Consider the following 16,641-nt stretch of genomic DNA (forward strand, 5'->3'; position numbering starts at 1 on the left):
TCTCACAAACCTGGAAATAAAATACTAGGAATAAAATTCACAAGAAATATACATGATCTTCATAAGATCAAAACTTTACTAAGTGAAGTCTTTTAAAACTGAAAATACAACATACTAAACATATTCCTGGATGGAAAAACTCAATATTCTAAAGATGTACACTCTCACTAAAGTAAACTATGAATTCACTAAAATTCCAATCAAATTGCAATAGGATTTTTTTTAATTTGAAAAATTGATTCTAAAATACAATTGGAAAAATGAGGGAATAGCTAGAAAAAAATAGAAATAAATAAATGGTGAAATATAGAAAGTCCAGAAACAAACCCACACATTTATATGAATTCAGCTTATGACAAAATTGGGATTTCAAATCATTAGGTTAATTGATCAATGGATCTTATTGGAAAGTTTTGTCTTTTCCTTAAAAAACACAAAGATCTATACCCATCTGACACCATAAACAAAAAAGTGAGTTCTAGATTAATCAAAGATTTAGAAGTTAAAATCATAATGGTACTAAAAGTCAATGTAAATTAATATTTTCTCATTTTCTGTAATCTTAGAGTGGAAAATATCTTTTTAATTGAAAAACAAAATCCAGAAATCTTGTAAGTTTCACAACTTTGAAGAGAAAAATACTTAAAATTTTTGTTTGACGAAAGACCATGAACCAATTTGAAAGATAAATGACAAAGTAGGAAAATATTTACAGCGTATATTGACAAAGAATTACAATCCTCAATATAAATATCATAATAGGGGAAAATGGACAAAAATGAGCTAGAAATACTTATGGATCTAAAGGCTTCAATTCTGAAATTTCTTTTACAAGAAATGCTTGCACAAGTGCATAGAAATGTGTGTACTAGATATTTGGGACAATTAACTTTGTATTAGTAAAGACTGAATATGTACAAGTGTCCGTTACTTAAAGATTGGTTAAATTCATCATGGTACATCTGCAGTTAATAACTATAAAGTCATTAAAATTATGAGATAGATCGATACAAACTGAAATGGGATCCCTTAAAATTATATATTTAAGCTGCAAACAGTATACATAGTACTGTTATACATTTGCTTACAGTGCATAGTTGATGTATTATTTTTATACTTTTTAAACTATGTTACTCTATTATCTATTTAGAATATTAGATTAACATTTGGAAAAAAAAATACATGTGAAGAATGGCTGACCTTTGGGCTCGGTATATGTATTTAGAGTTTCCTGTGAGTCGATATAGCAGCAGGAAGACATAGGCACTGCCAGCTACACCATGACAAATCCCTGGTCCCTTCTTTAGCAGGCCCTTCTGCCACGTGAGTTCCCCACACCGGATACATGTGTCCAGGTACTGTGGTTTCTTGGAAACCAAATAAGCTTTGGCAAACAGATAGGCAATTCCTGTGAAAACATCAAAGACATTAGAGGTGACTTTCAGGGCTTAATACTATAGAGCAGAACTTAAACTGTAAAAGGCTCATAATTCACCAGTGTATTGGTAAAATATACATTCTATTCTGGTAAGTCTGAGGTGGGGCCTGAGATACTGCATTTCTAATAAGAGTCCAGCTAGAGACCACATTTTGACTAGCAAGGCTATAGAATCTTCTACAAGGGAGTCGTACTTTACCTGTGAGATTTAAGTTGTTTAAATTGTACTGTGGTGTTGGTCTCTGGAGAAAGATTAACAAGAGTATAGATTGGTAAAATCCATAATTTATAAATTAATATTTAATGATGCATACTCTGGCTATTTGGAATTGCTGCATGTTTATAATTTGCCCATTCCACCCCACCACCCCAAGGTTCAGAATTCATAATGTTAAAGAACTTATAACTGTACACCTTTTCTTAAGAGCAACACTGGGAGTCCTGCCAAAAACAATAATGATCTCAAATGACTTGGCCAAGACTTCTATTCCAGCTGTGAAATGAGTTCTTCCCAACTTGATTGTTCCAAGGAATGACATTTTCCTTCAAAACTTCTCAACAAAGGCAATCTCAATTACACAGGCAGGAACAGGAACAAGAAAAGCGACAACTATTAATGGAAACATTTCTTCCAGGTTTTAAGTGCTCATATTCATAAAGAGATGAGTAACCCAAGATCACTCTCTCTCCTGCATGGCCTACCTTATTCCTATATAAAGCAGAAAAGACTGCAATTTAGTAAGTATCATAACTAAATCATCAAGGTTCTCTCTACCTTTCATTGTCTTTGACTAGGCTCTTTTATAACTAATGCAGAAGAGGATTACCATGTAGAAAACTGACAGTAATGTAAAGAATTCCTGTCCTTAGAAACTTGCATTCTGATAAAGGTTGGATTGACTTCCCTCAGCCTTTGTGGAAGCAGCAAGTTTTGTATCTACTAATCAAATTCATGTCATCATTCTTAATGGCCTATAAATATATCTGCTCTTTGAATTATCCTTTGAACCAGTTGTAACACCTTTCTGGTTCTCTTACTAATTAATGAGCTAATAAAGATCATTCACATATGTTTATTTTATATGTGTATGACTCATGACTTTTTTCTCTTTTAAAATGTATCCTTTAATACTTCCTATAATTAACAGTTACATACAGGCTCTCTTCAGTCAATGCTTTCCAGTCAACCACTGAAAATGGTCATCTATAGCATTGTCTCCCTTCAGTTTTAGGAACAAAGTATCTCTCACCAACTAAAGGATGATTTTAAAAGAAATGAATTTATTTAATTATATAAATTATATATATATTTGTTCACTTTATCCATTCATTTGAAAGTATTCATTGATTATTAACTGTATGCATAGCCCTAGGCATGGCTGGTTTCATGGGCATGCGATCCATAAAGTGTCACAAGGGACTGATGCTGTGTTTAATGCTCTGCTGTTGCCATCTTGAAATTCTTAATCATTATTTTAAAAGAGGGCTACTTTTCATTTTGTACTGGGCCCTCCAAATTATGTAGCAAGTCTTGGCACTGGGTGATATAAGATAAGTGCTAAACATGATTTTTGCCCTTCAGGAAGGCAGTGCCTAGAGAGTGAGAGAAAATTATATACATGTGACTGACATACAATAGGACATGTAGTCCATGATGCTTTTGGACAATAAAATGAACAGTGCTGTAAATTATAGAGGAATCAGAAAAGTGGATGTTCTCTGAGGGAGACAGTCAAGTGAAGTAGGGCTTTCTTCAGGACTTTGTAGGATGCTTGGAAACTCCAGGCCCAAGGTTAGGGAGAGACAGCATTTTAGGCATCAACATTAGCAAAGGCAAAGATTCAGAGCCTGGAAAAAGAAGCTACATGAAGACCAGTGGGGCAGTGTTCTAACCAAAAGGACAATGGAGTGGAAGGGTAGATTGGGTTCACATTAGGGATGGTTTTACAACTCCAATTAGGAAATTTGGACTGTATTCTTTGGGCAACAGGGAACCAACCAGTGGGAGTGTTTTGTTGTGGATTGGTTGCTTTTTATTTTTAATGGTGTGATCAGTATTATAGACAAAATGTCCCACACTGGTGTCAAGAGAGAGCTAAAGAAGGGCAATGGGGTAGCTATGTTGGCAGAAGGATGGCAAAGAGGCTAACAAAAGAGACAGCTCACAGGATTTGATGGCTTTTTAGATATTAATTGAATACCTACTATATGCCAGGCACAGTAGCAGGTGCTAAGGTTTTAAAAAGTCCCTGCCTTTATAGTGTTTACAGCCTAACTGGAGGCATTAATTAGACTATGTGGAAGCACAGAGGAAGGCTGCTCACCCACACTTGGAGGTAGGAAAGGCCCACAAGGGGGAGTGACACCATCTAGCCTGAGTACCAAAGAATGAGGAGAAATTAGCCAAGTGAATTGAAGGCCCTTGGTGCTCTGCTGGATCCCCTTGACCTTGCCAGCAGGTGCCCCATTCCCAGTTGCTATGAGTTGGCTGATAACAAATTTCACAGTTGCTTTCTTCTTGGGAGATTTGCCCTCAGCCAAGCGGGGGGATAGGCTATGTATCCAAACCCTAGCAGATTTCCACCAATGACTGACAAAAGATCAGCCCCCTGCCTCAAGACAAGCCAATTCTGTGGTGTAATCTGTGCTTCTTAGCTTCCCCTCAAATCCAGGTGGAGCTAGTCTCCAGGAGAGACACAGAACGCTCTTTGTGACCCAGCTCCTTCTCTGTTCTCCTTCCATTTCTCCTCTATTCCCTACTTAAAGTTTTTCACTTCAATAAAACCAGTTCCCCTTCCTTCACTATGTGGTCCCATGCCTCTGATTGACTTTATTGTAACAAATTTCCCACCTTTCTTGGCCTGGCCAACTTATCTCAGGTGTCACCTCCTACAGGAAGCCTTCCCTGAACCTGAAGGAACACCAGGAATCCCTTCTTTGAGCTCCCATCACTCCCCATACAAACCTTAGCACTTATACAGTATCATATTAAAATTATCTGTGTACATGTCTGCCTCCCCTAGTATGGTGCAAACTACCCAAGGGCGGGACCCCTATCTTGTTCACTTTTGCTCCTCTAGTTTGTGGCATGGTGTTTGAGATGTGGCAAAGGGTTCAAAAGTATCTGCTGACCCTATAATGTCTCATTTCTCACCCCAGCACAGGCCAACGCTAAGCAGAGGTGAGAGATGTGGAAGGGAGAAGTGCTGAGATGATCCAAGTGCTGCTATACCAGGCCATTAACCCCAGGCAGCTAATAGGTATTGATCCTATGGTTCTGGCAAGAGAGAAAAGTCCTCTTCCTGCAATCTGGATCACAGAATGGTACATGGAAGGGACCTTGAAACTCTTTTAAATCTATTGTCTTCTAACCATACCTAATGAAATCCACAATAATACTGGTTAATCTAAAAGGAAAGAATGTTGGCTTTGATTTTGATGGGAACTGTGTCATTTCATCATGGGAATGCTAAGGAGCATTGATGTTAAAAAACCTGAGTCAGCAACAATATATGCCTTTGCCAAAGATAATTGGTGAAAGAAATTATTACTTAAGAACTATGGTTTTAGAGACTAAATCTTTAAAAACATTCAATCTAGCACAGCCTTGTGACAGCCACACTTGGTGCATACAGTTTCAACATACTGAGGATCATCAGGCAGGTCCATTCTGAGATCAGTAATTTCACGGAGTCATGCATTGCACAGTGTGCACTACAAAGCTTAGTGACATTTTTACTGCACATGCCCTTGTTCTCTATTCAAAGTTACCTACCCAGGAGCCCTTGTGGAATGATTAAAAAAAAAAACAAAAAAACAGCCACACCTGTGTTTCACACAGAGGAAAGGAAATGCACTGTCAGTGTTACCACAGTGATGGTGCAACATAATGCAATCTAGAGTTTATTTTAGCCACAGCATTTGTTTTAATGATTTTTAAATGACTTCTGTCCTGTATTTCAGAATCATTAAGGCTCTGACGAGTTCATATGAATCTGCCTGCTATACTTCATTGCATTTAGTGAGAAAAGGTATACATCGCATTGGGTATTTATATATGTGGTGTCTGTAAATCTTTTGGGATATATCCCTCAGGGATGGCAAAGGCCCACAGAATAAAAGGGGTCTGTGGTGATAAAAATATTGAGTTTCACTACTCCATCCCAATGTACTCATTTCACAGAGGAAGAAATAGGCACAAAAGAAGCAAAGTTATTTTCTCAAGGTCACAAGGTAGCTGGTTAGCGTCAGAGCTACAAATACAACCCAGTGTCAGGAACTATTTCTACACTGTATAAATGATAACTAAGGCAGTCACCTATAGAGGTGGGTTGAAAGAAATTCAATAGGAAACAATTATAGGAGAAAATAAAGTATCAATGATGAAGTTCCACATTGTGGATTATCTCTGGCAGGTTTTAAATCAGAGAATCAGTCTGCTGTCCCAAACCATCTGTGCTGTTCATAAATCTACTCTCAAAAAAATACTTTCCTCAAACAAGTAAAAATTATTTTTCTAGGTCATTTCTTGGTTATAATTTTTAGAGAGTTTACTATTGTCAACTTCAGATGGGCTTTGACCTGCATTTACCAGACTTATAATTACTTTTAAAAGGAAGACCAACACCCTTGAGGTGGGAGTGCAGGTTGGCCGAAATAATGGGCCCCATTTGGTTCTTTATTCATTTGTAAATCGGTTTATTTTTGGTAGTCCAGGGAACACATGGGTTGAATGGTTTTGCTTTGCAACCTATGTTTTATTTTACCAAGATACTGAACATGAATGATACATGAGGACAAATAAAGTCTCCAAGGTGATGAATCTTATACTATACTGTCATGGTACATGATTTACACAGACAGATGGAGTATGGGGTACAAAAAGGATAGAATAAGTACCCTTCAAGACACACATCAATTAACTGATCCACTCATTTTACTAGATTATGTTCCGTTTCTTTACAGGGCTTTTACTAGTACAAGTAAGTTCTTTTAAAATATTCTGTATTTAACTTGGAACATCTCTAAAATTCAAGGATCCTGGGGTACTAACAGGGTATCCAGCGACCATCACTGAAAATGATGAAAGAGAATGGGAAATGGAATTGTTGAGCGTAACATCAAAATGGTTAATAACTGTTATTTTTCTCCCAAAAGTTCAAAGCAAGAAGAAATGAGCTCAAATTAGAACTGGCAGAATTAGCCTAGACATAATACACAATGCTCTGGCAGTGGTACAAGAACATATAGGAGCCTTTGAAGTCTCTTCCTTAGGTAAAAGTGGCAGGCAGAGAAATAATGGCCAATAGACTAAGACTTGTATTATTAATCAACTCAAACTGCACCATGGAAAAAATGAAAGTATAGGTGGATTAAAGAACATTAATTAGGTAAGGAGGGTAAATGGGGTAATTAAAACCAGGTAACAAGCTAATGAAAAACCAAATATATTTTATAGCTATGCTCATGGCACTGAGGCGTAGCCTTGAAAATTAAATCCACGCCTAATCCAAAAATTTTGTGTTACTTTGATATTTTAAATCTTTCACCTGGCCATTCAACCAAAATTAATTGATTTATTTGAATTTAACTTCTTTTGAATTGTCCCTTCTTTGAAGGCCTAATTAGCAGTGTAATGGGATTTTTAAAAAGGAAAAGATGGGGTCTGATAAGTTTCTAGGCTCAGTTCCAGAGAGTCCACTGCAGATGTCTTCTCATTTCTCTACACATTTTATTAGATGGTGATGGAAATCCTCATTTGGAAAAGAATTGTAGAACAGTGCATCTGAAACTTTAACATGCATACCAATCACCCACGGATCTTATTAAAACATGGATTCTGATTTAGTGGGTCTGGATGGGGCTTAAAATTCCAGGTTTCTGAGAAGCTCTCAGGCTGCCTATGCCACGAGTCCAGGGACTACATTTTGAAATGCCAGGCTCCAGATCTGCACTGTCCAACGTAGCTACAGAGAACTTGCAATGTGGCTAGTCTGAATTAAAATGGAATTTAAGTATAAAACATATACTGGATTTCAAATAATTAATATGAAAAAAGTAAAATAGCTCAATTTTTAGATTAGTTGCATGTTGAAATAATATCTTGTCATATTGGGTTATGTAATATATATTATTAAAATCAATTTCACCTTTTTTATGGTTTCAATGGGGCTCCTAAAATTTTGATTTCATATGTGGCTCATAATATATTTTATTGGACAGTGCTAGTTTGATTCATAAGCAAATAGATATAGGTCATATATTTTTTAAAATACAGGATCATTTCTGAAGATCCTTTACAGATCAAGCCTTTCTTGTCTTTAAACATTTTCATATTGACCTTTTTATCTCATGTAGTCATGACATACGATGAGAAATAACCTCATGTCTCAGAAATGGCACCTTTCTTTGGCTAAGCCTGATGAAAGGCAATGTTTTCAGATAATAATGAGTATGAGACCTGGGGCGCCGTGGCACCAGTGCACTAGCTCGTTCTCTCTCTCAATGGCTTCACCAAGCTCAGGTGGCCAGTTGCAGTTCTGTTCCTGCTCCATGAGGAAGTCCACACTCTGCCATACCAGCTCCTGATCTGAGGGCTTGATGTGCTCATAGTAAGAAAGAAGCATCTGAAGAATGGATGACAGTCCATGAGCTGCTCCTATATTGACAAACAAAGCATAATTTACACACACAATTGGGAGGAGAACCAGTTTAATTTAGTGAAAAGACAATGACAGTATAAATTTTTAAAATGGCAAATTACTTGCAAGCACACACAGTGATATAATAGTTGAGCTGCCAAAGAATTAGGCTTCTGGGGAACATGGGTTAGAGCAGGGGCCGGCAAATTACAGCCTGCAGGCCAAATCTGGTTCACTGCCTATTTTTGTTCTCATTCATTGGTCTATTGTCTATGGCTGTTTTTGTGCTACAATGGCAAAGTTGTATTTGTGATAGAGATCATAGAACCCAAAAAGCCTAAAATATGTATTACCTATCCCTTTAAAAAAAACTTTTAGTAATAAACCCCTGTTTTAGGGAAAATATATTGTTTTAAAACTTTATAATTAACACATTGGTAACTTTTATGAAAATGCTCTTAAAGTGCTTGAAAATAATTTGATCTTGGTATCCTAAACATTCATTCATTCATTCACTCACTCATTCATTTAACACATAAGAATTAAGCACTTACTATGTGCCAGATACCATTTAGGTGCTGAAGCCAGATCAGTGAACAAAACAGACTAAATCCCTTCTCTATTGATCAAAGTAGGGAGTAAGTAGGTGGATAAATACCCCAGCTTTTTTACCACCTGAGTGGGACAATTCTGATGCATGTTCTATAAAATCTCTAAGAATCCCTAGTGGAACTGAGCCTCAGTTATCCACAATTGCTCATTACTGCATCCTTTATTAACTTCTTTGTCTACCCTGTCTCACTTTCTCATTCTTCTATCAACACTTTCTTGGATCGTCTCCCAAATAAACCATTTACACCTTGTCTCAAGGTCTGATTCTAAGGAAAGTTAGATAGGAACTTAAAGGTTCTTTCAGAAAACTTTCAGAGAACTGCTGGTCTATAAGCTCATTGTTCATCAGCCATTTATTCATTCATTTTGGTACCCTAATTACGTACAGACTCTTGGTAAACATCCAGAGATCACAAAGATAAATGAGAGAAAGGCCTTACCCTGAAGGTACACAGAGTTCATTAAGGCAGTTGAACAGGTAAGCCGCTAATTATACAGTCCAATGTGATAAGGGCTCCAACAGAAGTGTGGCAAGGTAACATGATAAGACCCAATTTTGCTTCAAGCCAAAATCTGAACTGATGAACTTTTCTCTAGAGAAAGCTCAATAAACCCATTTTCCCAAAGCACAAAGTTTCTCAATAGATCTAATGATGCTTGAGCAGAGTCCTGAAGTCTGGACATAAGTATTACAGACAGATGAAGGGGTTGGGGGAAGCCAGACATTCTAGGTAAAAGAAATGGGCACAGTCCGGCTGGTGTGGCTCAGTGGTTGTGTGTCGACCCATGCACCAAGAGGTCTCCGGTTCGTTTCCTGGTTAGGACACATTCCCAGGTTGTGGGCTCAAACCCCAGTGGGGGGCATGCAGGAGGCGACCAATTGATGTTCTCTTTTGTCGATGTTTTTATCTCTCTTTCCCTCAAACTTCCTCTCTAAAATCAATAAAGGAAAAAAAGTTTAAAAAAAATGAAACAAGCACAAAGGTTACAAAAATATGAGAACATTTTGCTTGTAGTAGACTATGCTGGACAGACCAGTGGGGGAGGAGATAAAGTTTGAGTTTGGAGAAGGAGGCAGGTGATCTACAAAGGGCCTTGCAAGTCATACTCAGGGGTAAGGGAAATAACTAATTTTTCACTTTATGTGCCTCATAGTTCAAAAGTCACTGTTATTCAGCAGTCTGTATTAATCCACTAATATTAAAACCCGAGAATGTCAGTGGCTGAATCATGTTTCCTTATACAGAGGCACTACTTGCAGTGAGTGTGTAAACTTTGGACAAATTCAGCAAAATTAGACCAATGAACTCACAATTTAGAATAAGTAAAGTAACTGTTAAAATAGCAACATTTATCCCAGCTGGTGTGGCTCCGTGGTTCAGCGTCGATGCCTGCACCAAGAGGTCACTGGTTTGATTCCCAGTCAGGACACATGCCCAGGTTGTGGGCCTGATCTGATCCCCAGTGGGGGGCATGCAGGAGGCAGCCAGTGGATGTTCTCTCTCATCAGTGTTTCTATCTATCTCTCCCTCTCCCTTCTTCTCTCTCTAAAATCAACAAAAAATAAATGATTTTAATAAAAACAAGATAAAAAATAAAATAGCAACATTTATATCAGGTAGACTGTGGAAACAAATATTATATTGTAATCTGTAATCTCAATCACTATTTGTTTTTAATGACATTTTATTGTATTTCTACTTAAATGAATAGTGATAAGTTATCTCAAAAATAAATCATCCAATCTTTTGTCAGTGATGATATTAGAGACTCCCTTCATCTTTTGTCAACACTTTCACTCACCCAAGTATTCAGTTCCATAGTAAGAATACATCAGGGGGAATGGTTTCCTCTTTTTCATGGCATACTGCTTCCCAGAGTCCAGAATTGCTTGGCAGATTGATTTGATCTGTGCTGGGGTCAGCACCTGTGTAAGAAAATCAAGAAGCAGAAGTGAAATCAGGATCTTTTTCCCTTAGACACTGGATTTTCTTGCTTAATGCATCCATCAGCATATCCCCCAAATCCTTTTCCTAGGTGTAAATAAGCTTTGCCAATCATAACTCTTTTTTAAACCACCGATTCTCTCCTTGTTGTTTATCCTACCCTCTTCAGAAAATTTGCTATTTTGATGGGAAATACACACATTTACTGCTATAGTCTTTTATAAAATGCAAAGACCATCTTACAGTTGTCATATCATTAATCCTTGTCACAGGAACAAGAAATTGCTCAGAAAAGAACAAAGACTGGTCCTAACCAATAGTGTTTAACAAAGCTGTTACTCCTGGTCTACAGTGCAGGACTGTCCCAGACAATGAGCCTTCAATTTGTGTCATTTAGATGGTGATCACAAAGCCACAATTCTGATAAGCTGCTTCATGACAGACTTACTTGTGGCCTTTTGTATTCCTGAATGAAACCAAAGTCCAATAAATACCAAGGCAAAATAACTTTTAATAACAAAATGACTCTGAATAGAGAATGGTTAAAATGCAATGATTTTCAGTTGTCAATATTTTATTCAATCTACTCACAGTCATTTTTAGGACTATAAAGATTAAAATGTTCTCAAGCCTACAAAGCACCAGTGAGTTTAATGGGATTATGCTTAGGTTTTCGATGTTTTTTGCTTCCTACTCTTCCTCTGGGTGGATCAGATGCTCCCTTTGGCACACTCCTATGTCACCACAACTCCTTGGTATAGCACTTACCACCTGGTGTATTATGTCTCTCTCTACTAAACAATCAGTTATTTGAGGGCAAAGACTGTGGCATCTCATCATTTTGGTATCTCTGGTTCCTAACACAGAAACTCAGAGGGTCTTTGGTAACTGATGAGTGAGTAAATGAGTGCCATGTTTATTGGCATGGAAAACAGAGCCCTCCCTCCCCTCTTTCACTTATTCCCTCTAACCCCACCCCTCCATTTCTCTTTCCTTCCTTCAAAAATTATTTCTTAAATCTCTACTATATGCCAGGAAAGCCTACTCTAGATGCTGGAGACACAACAGTAAACAAGATAGACAAGACCTCTACTCTCATAATGCCAATCTTCCCAAAAGGCAAACCTGCACACGAAAAGTACCAGTTAGAGTAAACACACACACACACACACACACACACACACACACACACCACCTAAAGTTCAGTTGGCATGAATGAATGAATCTGGGATCAAGGGGGAAAAGTCTATTGGATTTTGGCCTCTTTTCTAAGACAAAATTTTCCTACCTGATATCTGCCATTAGACTCACTAATTCCTTTAAACATATATTGTATTGATTTTTGCAGAGAGAGGAAGAGAGGAGGAGAAAGAAAGAGAAACACGACTGCCTCCTGCACACCCCCGACTAGGGATCGAGCCCAGAATCAGGGCATGTGTGCTGACCGGGAATGTTACTGAGAACGTTTTGGTGTATAGGACAAAACCCAACCAACTAAACCACAATTACCAGGGCCTCACTAATTCATTTTGAAATGAAATACTAATGACTTCTTAACTCATAACTTGCTCCTCTGATTCATCCAACATTAGAAAGGTAAATATAATCCAGGTTTTGGCCTCCTGAAATCTAGTATTTACTTTGGAAAAATAACTACATAAAAAGAAAGCTATTCATTAATCCATTCTGCTCATTAACATTTACTGAGCTACTATCCCAATAAGGCCCTGTACTAGTTGTTGGGGGGGAAATTCTAGAAAGACTAGGACACATTTTTTCCTTACAGGGAACTTATTATGCAGCACTAGAGATGAGAACTAGACAAAAGTCTACAATAAAGCAATTACAGTTCATAAGCCTAGGGGTGGAAAGGAACAGGAATGAAGAGTATAGCACACAGACAATGAAGCACTGTTCAGCTTCACTAAGATTTCACTGTCTCCTTGGTTTCCAACTGGTTGCTCAGAAACAATTATGTTGTGAATTTTGACTTAAAATTTCCTTTTATTGCTACCTATTTTGTCTCTTGTGTTTACTCCTCCTTTCTGCCTAAAATTCCCAAACACCCTACCTTCCCATGCATTCCCAGTATCATTTCAGGGCTCAATCTCAGGTCTTTCCTTAGCTGAAAAACAAATCTCTCCTAAATGATTTTTTACTCTGCATCTATTCAAAATGCTACCAAAATTTTAATTTGCTATGAAAAACATCTCACTCTTTAGGCCTTTATCAGTACCAACTGATCTAACATTTATTCTTACTCTATATAATACCTGGCATCACCAGTCTCATATCAACTCCTCCATCCTGGCTCAGTCTCAGAAACATGTTAATAAAAGCCTTGAAGGGCATGAACTTAATAGATATCTAATCTGCTCCCATCCCATATTTTCCTGGATCTATTATATCTGGATCTTCAACTGAACGTAGGTCCCATCTGCCAATATTGGTCTTGAATTCATGTTACAGAGGTAGTTTATGTGATAGGAAAAGGTCACTAAATTTTGGGGGTATGTACTCATTTGAATTAAAATTCAAATAATATTCTTCCTGTTTAACTCCCGTGCCAATAAATGAAAACTGGCTTATTCTTTCCTCAGTTGAACATGTATTCATATATCCATATATCTCTTCCTCTCTTCCTTTCTCTTCCTCTTTCTCTTTCTCTCTCTCTCTCTCTCTCTCTCTCTCTCTCTCTCTCTCTCTCTCCACTTGCTTGTTTTTAACCCAGAAAAAAATTAACTTAGATTATATGTGGTGCGCCCTCCCATTCTTTCTATCCCTAATCCACAGCTCAGAATAGAGAATGAGTTTATATTTCAAACCCCCCCTATCAACACATCATGTCTGGGTGGTTTCCTCTTATCTCTCTGAAACACTGTGGAAGACAAAGAGAAACTGTGCTTGTTCAGCATGATAAAGACCAGTTATGTATGCAGTTCTTTATATCTGGGAAGGGACAAGACCTACCCTTGGGTTTACTGATCAGTAAATAGTGAAAATAGTGCTCATTAAAAGTGTGTGTGGGGGGGGCATTGAGAGAAAGAGGGTGTTCTTCCCTTCCTCCCAAACAAACAGTAGAGAAAGAAGAAAGGAGATGAGATGAGAGGGGTGGGGCCTGTTCTTGTTCTCTCACTTGTCTGCTTTCTCAGACACCCCTCCATGTCCTGTTCCCAGCACACAGGAATACATGTATGAGAACACATACACTACCTCCAAGAAGATGGCCTCCGTGCTTTTAAAACACTCTAAGACTCTGGGGATGAGGAAATAGTATTGCCACTGGGGGAAAAAAGTGACTGGGGATGGCAGAGAGGGGCTCCCTGACCATCGGGCCTTTATCAAAACAAACCCAAATTCCTACTCCTGCATTTGGAGCACATAAGGCCTATGCATGTGTTAATATCTTAGATAGATTTAGTTCTTTAAATACATTTTACATTGAATTACAATAAATTAAGATATCGCAAAACTGCAAAGTAAGTCTGTGGTAGTTTGGTTTAAACACTTTCATTATTTTAACCAATTCCTTTCACTGATCCTCAGAAATGTTTGCTGTGAAATACTCCTGTTGGGCTGGGCTCTAAGTATGAAGAGATGAGAGGGCAATGAAGCCCATGCTCAGTTTCTTGGCCCTACCTGAAGGTTATTGAATCACCTCTATGCCAAGGAGAGATGACCTTCGTCAAGGACTAGAATGAAATGTACCAAACTACCAAAAGCTTGCCTCACTGCAGACCCCTTTCTAGGGCAAGTGTCCTGTCCACAGGCACTGTGAAGTGTAAGTCTTTGCTAGCTATATATCAACCACTGCCAACATTATCAAGCAATAGTCCAACATGCCCTGAGTATGTGACCGCCCATATACATGGAATGCAGAAAGTCACTCCAATATCATGCCAAACACATATGTAATAGAGTAATAATCTGGCATTAACTTAGGTGTTTTTCTCCAGCAATTTATTTCACCCCCATTCTTTGTCCCATCATTCTGGTGGTAGCACAGGTTTCTGCTCAGAGAAAGAAACAAGCCATTTAACTACCAGTGAACATCAAAATGAATTTTGATACCCAAGGATAATAGCTTTGAGGAGAAAGGTTTTTGAGTTGTTAGGGCCTGGGTATTTTAGTACTTAAAGTTGATACCATATCAAGACAAGTAACGGCAAGTATTGGAGAGGGTGTGGAGGAAAAGGAACCCTCATTCACTGCTGGTGGGAATGTAAACAGGTCCGGCTACTGTGGAAAACAGTATAGCAGTTCCTCAAAAAATCAGGAATAGAGGCACCATATTCCCCAGCAACCCCTCTTCTGGACACCGACACACAAAAAAAGGAAAACATTTACTTGCAAATATATATGCACCCCTATGTTTATTGCAGCATTATCCACAGTGGCCAACACATAGAAACAACCAAAGTGCCCTTCAACAGAGGACTGGATAAAGAAGATGGAATAATACTTAGCCATAAGAAAAGACTAAGTACTGCCATTTGTGACATGGCTGGATCTCAAGAATATCATGCTAAGCGAAATAAATCAAACAGAAAAAGTCGAGAACAATATGATCTCACTCATATGTGAGATATAAAAATGAAAGTAACAGGTGAACAAACAAGGCAAACAAACAAAAAATCATATACACTGACAACAGTATGATGGTTGCCAGAGGTAAGGGGGTAGGGAAAAGTAGTAAAGGATAAGGGGGGTCAAATATATGATGACAGAAGGTGATTTGACTTTGAGTGGTAAACACACAATACAATATACAAATGATGTATCATAGAATTGCACACTTGAAACCTATATAACTTTATTAACCAATGTTACCCAATTAATTTAATTTAAAAAAACAACAACAATAGACTTGAAGGATATATAGAGTTAGGATGAATCTAAAGGCTATTCATGTTGGGAAGAGTTGACTTGAAAAATAAACCAGGAAGTCAAAAGTCAGTGTGAAATTCCTGCTATGCCCCCTTGTGCCAAACTTTAGAAGAGATCTTGTAATTCCCCAGATGTTTAGGTATCTATAGGTAGTTAGGACGTGTGTCCCTCTCCTGCCTAGGAAGATGGTAGCCTCTGAGATGTGTCTACTGCCTCAGGTTCTAGGGTTAGTAAAAGAGATACCAGTACATGACATTCCCCACAAGAAAGCAGAGACAATCCTGAGTTTCCTGTGGATACCATGATGGACCAGGAAAAAAAAAAAAAATTCCACTCCCTAAAGTTAATTTTTTTTTCTTTAAATCCCAGTCCAAATATTTCCAAAAAAAAAAAAAAAAGTTAGAAAATTTTTGTGTACAAAGTCAATTTTCACAATTCATTAGATTTTTTACTTTTGAAGCCTCTTTGGGGTTGTGCTTGGGTTGGAACCCACTAGGTTACAAGGAAGTGTGAAGCTTCAGGAAATCTTTGGAATGGGTTGAGAGTTACTTCAGGTATTGAGAAGACAAAAACTCAGAGTAGCTGCTGTGAGTCAGAAGGAGTTTACAGAGACAAGGTAGGGTTAAGCGAAAGCTTTGAAGCAGGAAACAGATTTTGATGAGTCGAACAATTCATATTATGTGCAAAGCCTGGGCTAGGCACTTTAAGGGAATATGTAATCTTTAAGTTAACATCTGAGCCATATAAAAAATGAAACATTCAGCATTTTCTAGAAGTCATGACATACAGGTGTAAGGTGCAGAGAGTAAATATTGGGGACTTCACCAAGGGAAAGGGATATGAGCTATGCTTTAAAGGACAAGTGGGAAGTGTCTAAATGAAAGTAGGAATAGAGAGCATTTTAAGCTGTGGGATGATGTGGAAGTCCTGTGTATTAGGGCAATGCTTCTGAAATTGCAATGTGCACACAAATCACCTGGTTAAAATGCAGATTCTGATTCAGTAGGTCTTAAGTGGGAGCAGGATTCTACATTTCTAACAAGCTCCTAGGTGATGCTGCTGCTGGTGGTGGTACGTGGAAACACACTTGAAGTAGCAAGGAATTATGAGAACAGAG

At 38.0% G+C, this 16,641-nt stretch overlaps 1 protein-coding gene across 1 annotated transcript in view; it reads right to left on the bottom strand.

The window, feature by feature from the left end:
* Nucleotides 1-16,641, bottom strand: part of LANCL3 (LanC like 3) — a 101,348-nt gene that overhangs the window by 4,788 nt on the left and 79,919 nt on the right. Inside the window, exons 2-4 of the mRNA XM_036271315.1 lie at nucleotides 10,495-10,618; nucleotides 7,899-8,096; nucleotides 1,201-1,408 (exon numbers count right to left, since the gene is read on the bottom strand). Coding sequence (XP_036127208.1) covers nucleotides 1,201-1,408; nucleotides 7,899-8,096; nucleotides 10,495-10,618 — 530 coding nt within the window. The remainder of the gene's footprint in view (nucleotides 1-1,200; nucleotides 1,409-7,898; nucleotides 8,097-10,494; nucleotides 10,619-16,641) is intronic.

This window comes from Molossus molossus, unplaced genomic scaffold, assembly GCF_014108415.1.
Source record: "Molossus molossus isolate mMolMol1 unplaced genomic scaffold, mMolMol1.p scaffold_m16_p_2, whole genome shotgun sequence".
In the NCBI taxonomy this organism is placed as follows: Eukaryota; Metazoa; Chordata; class Mammalia; order Chiroptera; family Molossidae; genus Molossus; species Molossus molossus.